General features: G+C 33.5%; 1 protein-coding gene across 3 annotated transcripts in view; it reads left to right on the top strand.

Annotated features, from left to right (window-relative positions):
- Positions 1-12,462, top strand: part of Ets65A (DNA-binding protein D-ETS-3) — a 100,110-nt gene that overhangs the window by 72,384 nt on the left and 15,264 nt on the right. For all 3 annotated transcript variants that reach the window (XM_076134980.1, XM_076134981.1, XM_076134979.1), the window contains exons 4-5: positions 334-387; positions 7,508-7,579. In XM_076134980.1, the coding sequence (XP_075991095.1) occupies positions 334-387; positions 7,508-7,579 (126 nt within the window). The remainder of the gene's footprint in view (positions 1-333; positions 388-7,507; positions 7,580-12,462) is intronic.

Here is a 12,462-nt window from a genome sequence, read left to right as displayed (position 1 = left end):
TTAGGGTTTTAAGTAAAAGTTTTTTCTCGAATATCTGTTGATAAGCTCAGAGCCATTGAGGAGCTTAGAGCCAATTGCTTATGAGGTCAGTTAGTGATTCTGAGGACCATAAAAAGTTGAGTAGTAGACACAGATAACAGTTGTTAAGCGATATTCAAAGCCTTTGAGCTTGAACGACTTATATGCACTTCTTTTACGACAATGACTACGTGTTTTAATCAACATAATAATCATATAACTGCACTGTCACACACAATACAAATTATCAATAATACTTCTATAAAAAAAACATTATTTTGTTAAAAAATAGTAACATTTTTATTTTTCTTTCAGATGCCTCATACAAAAGTACATGGTCTACTCATGCCACGACACAAGGAACGCAAGGTAATTACACTTGTATATTAGACTAGTTAATTTGACACGCTCAGCGGCATTTTACATGCCATAATTATAACTTACGCTACTGAATGAATCGTGAGCAGTTTTGAATTGTTACACGCTATTTTTACCGACTTTGAGGAAGGAGGAAGTTGTTTTATTTATTTTTTACGTACGTTTAGGCGTGTGTAGGGTTTTTTGGAGAAAAAAATAAATAAATTACCTACCGGACGGATTTTAAAAGAGATTAGAAGTCTAAAAGTAATGGAATCTTATTCATTACCCGATGTTTCGATCGAGTTGCACCGAACATGGTCACCATGGCCATGATCTATGTCTTAATTTAGTATCATGTGTTTTTCTGGACTTTTTGTCTGTTTCGTGTGAAATGTCTGATCATCGTCATATTGTCTTTCAAATGAATTTTTCACTATTTTAAATGACTGAAAAAAAGAGGCAGTTCACGTTCCGCAACATTTATAGCTGTTATTTCGAATCTTTTGATACATATCATTATTTGTCTTGATATACTATTATAGGCCTTTCCTTTTTACGGATAACACACAGTATTTACAAAAATATAATGACAAATGTCACAAAACTACATCACATACTTGTGCTTTTACCCCACTACACCCACTTCAATAAACCAAACGTAGAACAAAAACCCCAAAACAATATAGCATTTTATTTACAGTAGCGAGTAAAACAAGCATAAAACCGCCGTCCGTGGAGCTAAAGCCATCGGATCTAGGCAATGTGACGTCACACAGTGTCATTTCACGCGCAAAAATCAAAACAATGGGGCCCTAAAACGTTGCATGTGAGCATTCAGCGGAGCGGAGCGGCGCGTGCCGGTCGCGCGTCGACACAATACAGTCTTAATTCATTGATTGACACTTACAATATTTCTATAACTGATGCAATATTTTGATAATTATCATTTTAGCGCCCCAAAGCATTATCGCTACTCGGTTCGCTTCACATGTCACGGATATTGAGTTGAATACGAATTTCGCGTGTATTGTTCCCCGGTGAAACTATCGCGATTTTTAATGGGGATATACGCGTTATGTAAAAATTTAAGAGAAAATTAATTTGAATTGAGGGATTTGAATCTCAAATACGAAGCAAAATATTTTTTAAGCTTTTAGTCTATTTTTTCAAAGAAATAAATATATTTTCACATAGGTATATAAGACCCAAAATACAATCAAAAACGCATTTAGAATTCAGTCATGACTTACAAACTAAGGCGTATTTTTCTTTTCTAAAATAAAATAAAAAACTGAAAGTTACGCATCTTGCTTTTAAGCCTTACGTTTTATGGGACTATTACCTCAAATAGAACAGTTGGCTTTACCACCTTCACTCAGAAGCGCGGTCTTACACTTAGTAACAAACCACGATTGAGATTGCATCCAGGTCCTCCCCTCTATTCCCTAAACTGCATCTAGACTATAGTTGTGCGTTTGAAAGCAATCATAGGACGGAAACTACACAGACATCCACATCGTCAAATTGACTATAAACGCATCGTGCGCTTGCAATTACCAGTCGCGGGTTCGATACCCGACCCCTAACGTATTGGCTTAGGATTGGTGAGCACAGATATTGTATAATAATAAGGAAATTACGCAGACAGAGGATTTAAATGAATTTTGTGGTGAATGCCTTGTGGTGGAATTTGTTTACTAAAATAACCTATGGTTAAAAACACAGTTTTTATTACATGCGTTGAAAATAGATTAGTAACGCAATAATTTACTTGTAATGTAAAATGTAATCTGTCTAAGATAAAGAAGCTGTTTGACAAAGTTTACAATATGGCTTTCTTAACAGTAGCAGTGTGTAAACTAAAATAAACCTGTTTCACATTATAATTCGCAAATTGACTGAAAATTCAAGAGATAAAGAAACGTCTCTACCTTATAATTACATAAACATTGATATTCTTTCATTGAGAAGAAATCATCTTCTTCCTTTTAAAACCAGTCTTCAACATCCAAATATCGGTTCAAAACTTCAAACTAGGACAAATACATACACAGCCACATAACTCCGACCCTAGTACATAAGCGCAAAATTTTCGTTCTAAATTACAACACTCATAGTCGTATAAGTATGGAACGTTCGCGCTTCAGAGTGCAAAACAATAGGGTGCTTGCCGCTTCCCCCCGTGCCTGAAGCGGTTTTTCCTGTATCTCTATCCCTTTCTTACTTATAGCAATTCGTATAAGTGCGAGTGAAGCGGGCAACGGTGACGAAAGCCACTTTTGGCTAATTTTCGCCACCGCTCGCAGCCCGGAGGCGTTGTGAAGGAATTTTTAATATTGGTCCGTTTTAACTGAGTCTGTGGTACTCTGATTTTTGTTAATTTTTTCCTAGATTTTTGGCGGAAAAATCTCGTAATTTTTTGCATTAATTACTGTATTTTTTTATTCTTATAAGACCATTCTTAAAATAAATGCTAGATGTTCATTTTTGTAATAAAAGACTTAAAAACAAATGAGTATATTTTAAAATTCTGTCGTTCATTCAAATAGTTTTTTACCATTCAAATATAATAAACAACAACGAAAAACTACCAGTGAAATATTGAGAAAAGATTCTACATTAAGCATTTTATAATTCTGATACAAAAATACTGGTTCTTCAAAATATTTATTGACGAAAACGTAAAGTCACTGTTTTTGGCAATTCAATTAGTAAATAAAACATACAAACAAATGAATGGTAAATGAACAATTTCCATGAAATATTGGACTACATTTAAAATGTAAGCAAAAGCAGTGTAATGACGTGTTTACGTTCAATCTTACGGCACTTAAACACCTTAAAATTTAAAGGGTTGATGAGTAAAATGCTACATTTCGTTGCTTTTATTTAAAGTAAATAGTGCGCACAATGCATGTCGTATTTGTCTGTAAATGGTCGGAACGATGAAAATGACTTCTAGCTATTTTTTATGGGTGACTGTTTAGTTGAGAATCGTGGTTTTAAAAGAAAATATAATCAAGTCTTTTGAGACCTTCAATATTAGATTGATAGCTAAATGACGATTGATCTTTGTCTTGCTGCAGACAATGTCTCGAAAAAGGTAAAAGAGAGCAAAAAAACTAAATATTTAATAAATTACAACATTTACGTTCTCATATAGGACCAGAATTAGAAGTATTTAAAAGTATTTTCAACTAGCTACAGCTTTAACATACAATTGTTTTAACAATACAATAAAAAATACAACCCTTAAAAAAAACATTAAAAATCTCATAAAATCAGCTGCAAGATAAACTCAAACTCACTGAAAAGCAAACTTAAGTAATTAAAGTTGAAAATCGTTTGGCAGCGACGCCCCTGTTTTAAACAAATAGTTTTGACACGCTCTCCTTTGATGTGGTTTAATGAAATACCTAATCTGTGGTCTCAAAGCGGCACGTTCTAATTGTTTTTAGGTGATTTTGTGCCTGAGGCTTGAATCTAACGCGTGTTGATCTTATGCTCATACTGTTTTATTGAGTTGGATTTGGAATAACTTTTTTAGTTGATCAATGTTTTGAACAAAGCCTGAGGTATATTTGGCACTTTACAAGCAGTTGTAACTATTTTTTTTGGTCGGTTGATTTATAAATATTATTAACTAGATACCTATTTGAATTATTGACAGACATGTTTATAACTAGTTATTGTTTGCAAAAAAGTGAGTAAAATCTTGCAAACATGATTTTTTACACAGTAGTATACTAAAAAAATTCGTGTCCTTTCATACCAAGAAGACTGGTGTCCAGCAATAGAAAAGCAGAACAAAAAAATCCTGCAATCAAAAGATGATTATTTCAATGACATTAAAACAGAAAAAAACAAAACGCGATTCTTCAATAATTTAAACGCCATATTGGTGTCCTGGCATTGTTAAATCACTTGCCATTAAATAAAAAGAATAATAACAAAACCGTTCTTTAGTAGATTGTTTCAATAACTTACAATCAAATTCTTAAACAATTGCCTATCAATAAAATAAAAGACACAACAGACGACAAATTACTTCAGATTTTTTCATTTTCGGATCCAATCGCACTCATAATACTATTACTGCGGCACAAACAAACAGCTGCAAGCGATTTTCAACTTTAAAGGCGAAAATTGCTTTTGACAAGCGTAAATATTGGCTTGCTTTGTGTTTGCTGTGATTGCTTGGTGAACCGATTAAAATAGAAATGTGCAGCTTCGAAGATCGTAGACGGAGATTCTAGACGGTATTTTAAACGAAGAATGCATCTTTAGGTATTGCTTGAAACGTATTTTTTTCTTTCAAGAAAATATTGAAAAGTCTTTTTCAATTCTGGCGCATCCATCGAATGCATCGGCAACAAACTGATAATGATTGTGATCTACCTATACGATAATATGAAAAACCAGATTATAAATTCGTGCAGCTAACAGTAATTTATGCAAGTATGGAATAGGTGTTTTTGAGAAGCTGAACGATTCCAAACTTTACAGACCCACATGTAATGAAGGAATAACTTATAAGTATAACCACTATGACGTTATATAGAAGGAATAGTATAGGCACTGAAACCATAGGTGCTGAAAGAGATGTATACTCCATATTGTCATTCAATCTACTTCAGTAGTTTCATGCTAGTTTCAGATTATGAATTTTATTCCGTCATTGCAAACATTTTTGAAATATACGCCTTATGCGATGGTACATATAAAAATCGTTATAAAACAAAGTTAAGTGCATCGTCAGTCATTATTATCTTAACCCAAAAACACATTTTCGATAGTTCTTCTCTCTGTAGGGTGTTTAAGACCTGAGGCAAGAGCAAACCAGCCAAGCTATTGTACACCCTATAATCTAAAAAATAAGGTGTATTTTCATGAAGCAGTAAGTCTTCTTTGATCGTTGCAATAGGATTTTACGGCTAGTTAGTGTCAAAGCAGTATTGTAGATGGCTCTTTGAATTCGGGTGTATTTTTGATTCCATGTTTCACGCTATTTGAACCGTGGGGTCCTGGTAGTGACGTTTGAACTCAATAGGATTGTGATTGTATTGTCTTTATCGAAATTGAAGTGTTTTTTTTAGAAAATTGTTAGAAAATATTGTGTAAGTATTATTTTAAATGTTTTACACATATAAATTGAGAATTTTATTATCATATTTTGTAGTTTGATAAAAAATTAATTTTGAATACGGCATAAGTTAGTTGTTACATATATTATATTCTTGGTGTTTCTGCTACTGAAGCAAAAGAGAGGTCAAAATATAAATATTTTTTATAATAGGTCTTTTATTCATTTTGTTTTGCATTTTAGCCGGTGTCACACATTAAAAAAAGAAATATGCCAAAATACATTTGTTCTAAAAAGTAAAAAAATATAACTATTCATATTCGGATGAGCATCAACATCACGCTATGGTCGGTCATCCCCAAACTATGACGTCATCAATCATGTGTAACGCGATCCTTGTCACACATAGCTCTGTCTTATTCAAACCTTTTGTTTTTCTAACTGGCGTGATGTTTTGTTCTGAAATAAATAGTTCTATATTTTTATTAAAATAATATGGAACTCTGTACCCCGATTCTGTACATCTATCGAGTATCGACTATCGACTCGCTATCGAAAAATTTTGTATGAAAAATTGATCAGCGCCCCCAGCGGATTTTTGCAAGTACTATGTTCTTCAATAGCGCCATTTTCCATCAAACATTAAAATAAAATTAAATTAAATATTTTTTTTTTGCTGGAGCGCACTTATCTGCAATTCGAAATTCAAATTTCGAAATAAAATAATAATTCTTTCCATTTTTAATTTTCATAAATTATTTAAATATTCTATATTAGATAATTTTAGGAAGACGAGGCCAACAAGGCTGAAAAGGTATTGTCTCCTTTGCCTGCTTCAACGTAGAAAAAAAAAGACGCTGATTCTTTTTTTGTGTTGATAATGTTTCGTTGAACAACATTAACTATGATATTTTTATATTATTGATTTATTTTTACTAATACCGTTTAAAGTAGACTATAATTATTATTTATGAGATATAATACCTTTCATGATTATTTTTTATCCACTATATAATATATTTAAAATTAGTTTATACACAATTATTACCAATAAAATTTTATTTAAAGAACAAATTTTCAGAACGAATCTTTTTCTCACTTTAAATGTCAAGTTTTCGATACTCGATAGGTCGCGATTCTCTGCCGGATTGCTACTCGTTAGGAAACCGGCATTCCTAACGAGTAGCTCGATAGGAATGTATGGTATTCGATAGCGTGACGTTAGTATCGAATGTACAGAATCGAGGTACTGATGATCATTGGTTTGCATCATCATCATTTAATAGTGGGTTAACGAAAAAAAGGTTTTTTTCGTTTCCGATTACAAGAAATAAGAAAAAGATTATGACCTCGTTTTTGACATAATACAAAGACCCCAAGAAAGCCTATGGCTGAGCCAATTTTTTTCTCTATATACTAAGGAATCAGAGTATTGTTGGCGGTAGCAGTGTCTAAAAACGTTGCTAACTACGATCCCCAGAAACTATTAGTTTGTTCAAATTCATACATATATCAGCGACTATAACATTTGTGTATATTATCTGTGATAGTGTTACTTCTCATAAAATAGGTTAATGAAAATATAGAAACAATGGCAGTAGGTTTGTAGAAAAGCCGATATTCAGGTTAAATAAGTTAGCCTGCTGACCTCAATGTTGAGTGAAATAAGATTGCGAGTAAAGAGAATTATGTCCTTTTGCTCGTTCGCGGGTAGAAAATATAGCTTAAAATTTTTGCGTTACAATTCTGATAAACATGAAACAAGTCATTAAAGTGTTACGTATTTACTAAAGACCCATATTATATTCTATACATACAACCCTTCCGTTACTAAATGTCAGACAGACGACGAACAGCCGAACCTATTGAACGCAAGAAGCAAAAATTTTACGTATGTTTCTTGAAGAGCGTAGGGGAGCACTAAGAGAGGATTTTTGAATGCCACGCGTGCAAAGTCGCGGGTGAAAAACTAGTATATTAGAAAAGTAGACAAAAATGTAAGTAAATAAGGGGTGTTCTTTTTTTAAATATGTTGTTTTTTTACAGGCTATGGCACCAACTCACTGTCGGCTATGTCGAAGTCGACGCTTGATGCTCACACGCATTTACGTCAACCAGGTGAGTTCTGGACTTATTTATACTAAAATTTTATTAATTATTTCAGCGGGAACAGAATTATTTATTTTTATCAGTAAAAGTGTATATAACATTAATATTTTTCATAAATTTACAAAATTATACAAAATATAAATAATAATAAATATAATAACTATACGTGTACATTAATAAATCTACGTGGCACCGTAGAATTCGTTCACATTGCTGGCATTCGAAACGTGCCCAAAATGCTGGCCGCATTACCATTGTACAGTTTTATTAAACACTTTTTATACATTTTAATCGTGATTATTCTACGTACGTATATTTAGCTTTTAAAATTATTTAAGTATACAAAAAAAATCCATGTAAAAAAAACCTATGAAGCTCAAAACCTAGTTTTTACAGTTATAGTAGTAGTGCATCATCTAGGATCAGAACCTATCTCGACTGTCAAAAGCACTGTATCATTACGTGCATATCTCACAAACAAATACCACTCTTTCTTCTATTCTAAAAGACTTACAGTCAATGTGAGCTGCCAGTGTAACGAACTATGAAGTTAAAGGGACGGTCCTCAAACACGTGACTGTTTGTCTCACGGTCAGTTAGTTACAGCACACAAGACTACCCTTCTTTTAAAAATATATATTCTTTTAAAAAAGAATGGCTTTTTTAAGAATGAAGAATGTCTTCTAGGAATTTTATGATTAGTGTTAGGTTAGCTTTAGTGTTCTAATTTCATAAAATTTGGGTAAAATATAAAAAATAGGAATTAGGCCGTTGATACATTTTATTAAAATCACTTCAGCTTGTAATTCATGTGAGCAAAATAGTTTACTTATGTCCCTTAAAAAATATACTTTTCTACAACACATTTCATTTGCCATCTCACGAGCCCAACTACATTATTAATGAAAAAAGTCATAAGAAACTTTATTTGCATATGATATAGTGGTTATGAGTTAGAGGTTGTAATATTTTACGCTTACAACCAGTAACTCTCACTATTATTAATAAACGAAAAATAAAATAATACGTTCGTTCAATCAGAAAAACTGATCGTTAGCTGATCATTAGTTATGTACCCTAGTACGTGAGTGATGTGTTGATCAGATGTAATCAACACTTGATTAGGGAAGTGATCATAACTTTGTATGTAATTGGCCAAGTATGTGTTATAATTAATATAGGAATATATGTTACATACTGTATAAAAACATATTTACTTAGATATCTAGTGAAACGAATCAGGTCCTATAGAAAGTGTAGCTCAACAATCTTGTGTTTTGACCTGAATGGACTCTTGAATACATAGTATTTTCAAGTTTAATTAATTCGTAGTTTTTAAAGAGTTTACTATTGAATGTTAGAACATCTCTTAACATTAGACAACTCTCTAACATTATACTGCTTTTATCGACGTGTAACGTGGGGTCATAAATACATTCGAGCATAATTTGAATTAATTTAATGATTTTCCTGCATTGGGCTGTTACTCTACCATTTTTTTTTGTGAGTATGAATAACTTGCAGCTACGTTACACACAGTCATGTCATGTAGAAGAGTTGAAGAGCCAATTAATATTGAAAATTCAGATTTTATTAGTTGATGTAAAACCAAAAAACAGGGGTCTTGAAACTATTTCTCAAACACTTTTTATTAGAACTTCCCCATAGAAAAACAGTAAATATCGAGCATACAGATGGCACAAGCCACAATATAAGTAAGTAACTGTACACCGACACGTGGCGACTGCAAACAGCTTGCTTGTTTATTAACGAAATGGCGGTCGCACCTCGCTGTCACGGTGACGAGAGAACGACGGCTACGTGATGATGGAAGGAGTCGATATATAGATAGTACTGATAAAATACCAGAAAGAATATATATGGATAGTACTTACTGATAAAATACCAGCGAAAAATTAAATGTATATATTTTTGTAGCCAATATTTGGACATTAAACTTTGATTTCTATGGTTTTCTGTTTCATATTTCTAATTTACCTTGGTATGGTGTACAACATTTTTGTGAAAGGCCTGAGTCAAATATCACTAACATCGAGTAACTACGATGTAACTAAACGTATTTACAATATAATATTTACTTTCTTTATTTGGTCTATCTTAAAATTCACTTTCATTCTGTCACAGTACACAATTACATCACTAGGTTCAAAATTACGGGTAAATAGAAAAAGCAATTCAATCTCAAAATTATTTGAAACTCTTTCAAAAAATTAAGCTTGGGACTTTTTAAAATTCAAAGCCGGGTTTGTTTTAATCTGCATACATCTTTGTAGACATCAGTACTAAAAATTACACAAAAAGTTACAAAATCAAACCCTTCCAATACACTCTTCATACAGTACAATACAAACAAAAAATGCTTACATTTTATGTTATTCTCCAACACATTCATGGAAACACTTCAAGTGAGTGACGTAAGCACGACTCCTATGAATGTATCCACCACCTTCTTACAATGTTGTATGCAAGCCTTACATTACGGCTAGTTGACATGCGAGGTTTGGAGATATCCTACTTATAAAAATGTGAACGTGTTTTTGTGTATTGCTCATTCAAAAAATGTAGACTGGATTTTAACACATAAGGCCTGTTGCCTGAATTAACATGTAAGACCCAATTCTGCAGACGAAGGTAAAAACGAGTGCTAGTAAAACGAAATGTTGTGTGCTTGCAACTTCTTTAAAATAGATTACCAGATGACCGTTAAAAGCGGGTAAATTGTATACGTAAATAAAAAAGAATTTATCGAAAATTCCTCAAATCTATCTGCTTTGCGTAACAACCTCAAAAATGATCTTTCACTTATAATTTGTTGAGAAAGTAAGTTAAATATTTAAGGTTAAATCCGGTAACTGATCACTTAAGTAGAGTCACCAAGTCAAACTGGAGTTAAATCAAAATGATATTTCGAACCACAAAAAAAATGCATCAGTCACACGCAATCAATAAAATTATAATTATTGTATCAAGGCGTGCCTATTTTCCTAACACTAAAAAAGTCAATAATTCGACTTACACCACTATCCCTTGATACCCAAATTCTCGGTGGCCGACGCGGACATGTTTGCGGATCGTTTGATCTGCCGCACCCACGGCTGACATGTAAACAGGGGTAAGTGAAACACGAAAGAAATCAAAACAATGTTTTTGCAGGCGTGCGGTGACGGGAACATTGTCTTGTGAATATGTTAGGTGTTTGGTGTACGATCACGCGGAACTTATTGCTTACGGTTCAATTGATATTTATTTGTGCAGTTTTGGAAGGTTTTTGTTTTTTTTTATGTATGGGGCTTAAAAGTTTTGTAGAGTATTCAAATCATGAGTAAATGGTTTTTCACTCTGGAATAAATATGAAGAAAAATCGTTTAAAATTACGACAAAATTCGCTGGAATATTGCATTATTATTTAAAAAAATGTCGCAAATGATGTTATTTAAATAATTCGTTTAAACCGAGGTAACCACCGCCTTATCTTAAAAAATTGTGTATCATATGAGTGTATAAGTTGTTTAGTAGCAGATAGACAAAAATCTTACAACAGTAGATTTTGGGACAGAGACCATGCTCAGCGAGGGAGTTATCTTAAACGTTTAAGCTGTACATCTCGGGAGAATCTACTACACAACTGCGCAGTAAATCGTCTGAAATATCAAAAGAATCTCGATCACCCAAAACAATTACAAACCAATAATCATACGTCTTAACAAATAGAAATGTCAAAATAAATCTGTTCGCGAACATTATTGAATCTGGTGTGGGGTGGCGAGGCTCGCAATCAAACGGCTAATGCCACAGGGGTCGGCGAATTGCACTAACGACCCACTAGGGGACCCCTAATGCACTGAAATCGATTAATTATCCCTTTATTATTATTTTATGGGCATCGTTGTACGTCTTCTGGAGATATTTCGGACGCTTCTTTTGTCTATTTGCGATTTATTGGCCGGGAATTGTCGAAAAATTTCATTACTTTATTAATTAGTGAGTCTAATAATACAGGAATTCTACTAGATTTCACTTAAACAAAATAATATTGAAGTTGCATATCAATCAAAGCTAAATGCGTGATTTTTTTAAGCTGCATGGAATGTGGTTGTTCGTTACTTTAATTTGCCGTCCCAATGAAATAATTAATATTTATTATTCATAATGAATGCAACCCGCCCCTGGACGTAGGGTGTTGAATGACTAATCGCCGAACAAAAACCTCTATGTTCACTTTTTCAATTATTAAAACATTCAACTTTTCCAATCTTTACAAAATAAAGGCCTGAAGTAGAACAGGGTATAAAAAAGCGCCTTGAAATGACCAACTTTTATCGATCGTCGGATGTCTATGCTGGCGTCATAATTGGAATACAAATTCGCTCTTTGACGCCGGCGTGCCGCGGCCACACTACGGGCAGTGATTTGGCCCTTTGTGCCACACGCATTAACTCCTTCAAGCCTCTAGCTACACCCCACACACTTTCAACCATCCAAACAAAAAACAACTCTAACTTAAGCCACTAGAGTACAAACTCGTTCTTCTTGAGCCCTCACCACCGATTTTCGGTTTTCAGCAAACGCCCTAAGAACTATTTCTCTTTAGTCACGTTGACGCACATCATTGGCTTTGAAAGACCCTCGTCAAAGAATATAGTGTCTTATTACGTGTGTATAAAGTTGTTTTTTGGTTTATGCTGTGTTAGAATGCCAAAAGATTAGTGGTAATGGCGCGTAATTACAGTAGAAAAGACTAACACGCTGAGGTTCATTTGGCGGACACCAATCAGTTGTAATGTTAAGGGGTTTCGGTTTGAGTGCCGTTTTGGTACCAACTGAATCACTTAACGGCAAACAGTTGGAGGGCCCTTGGACCTCCACTCCAG

Source organism: Anticarsia gemmatalis, chromosome Z (assembly GCF_050436995.1).
Source record: "Anticarsia gemmatalis isolate Benzon Research Colony breed Stoneville strain chromosome Z, ilAntGemm2 primary, whole genome shotgun sequence".
In the NCBI taxonomy this organism is placed as follows: Eukaryota; Metazoa; Arthropoda; class Insecta; order Lepidoptera; family Erebidae; genus Anticarsia; species Anticarsia gemmatalis.
This window is presented reverse-complemented; position numbering and strand designations above follow the sequence as displayed.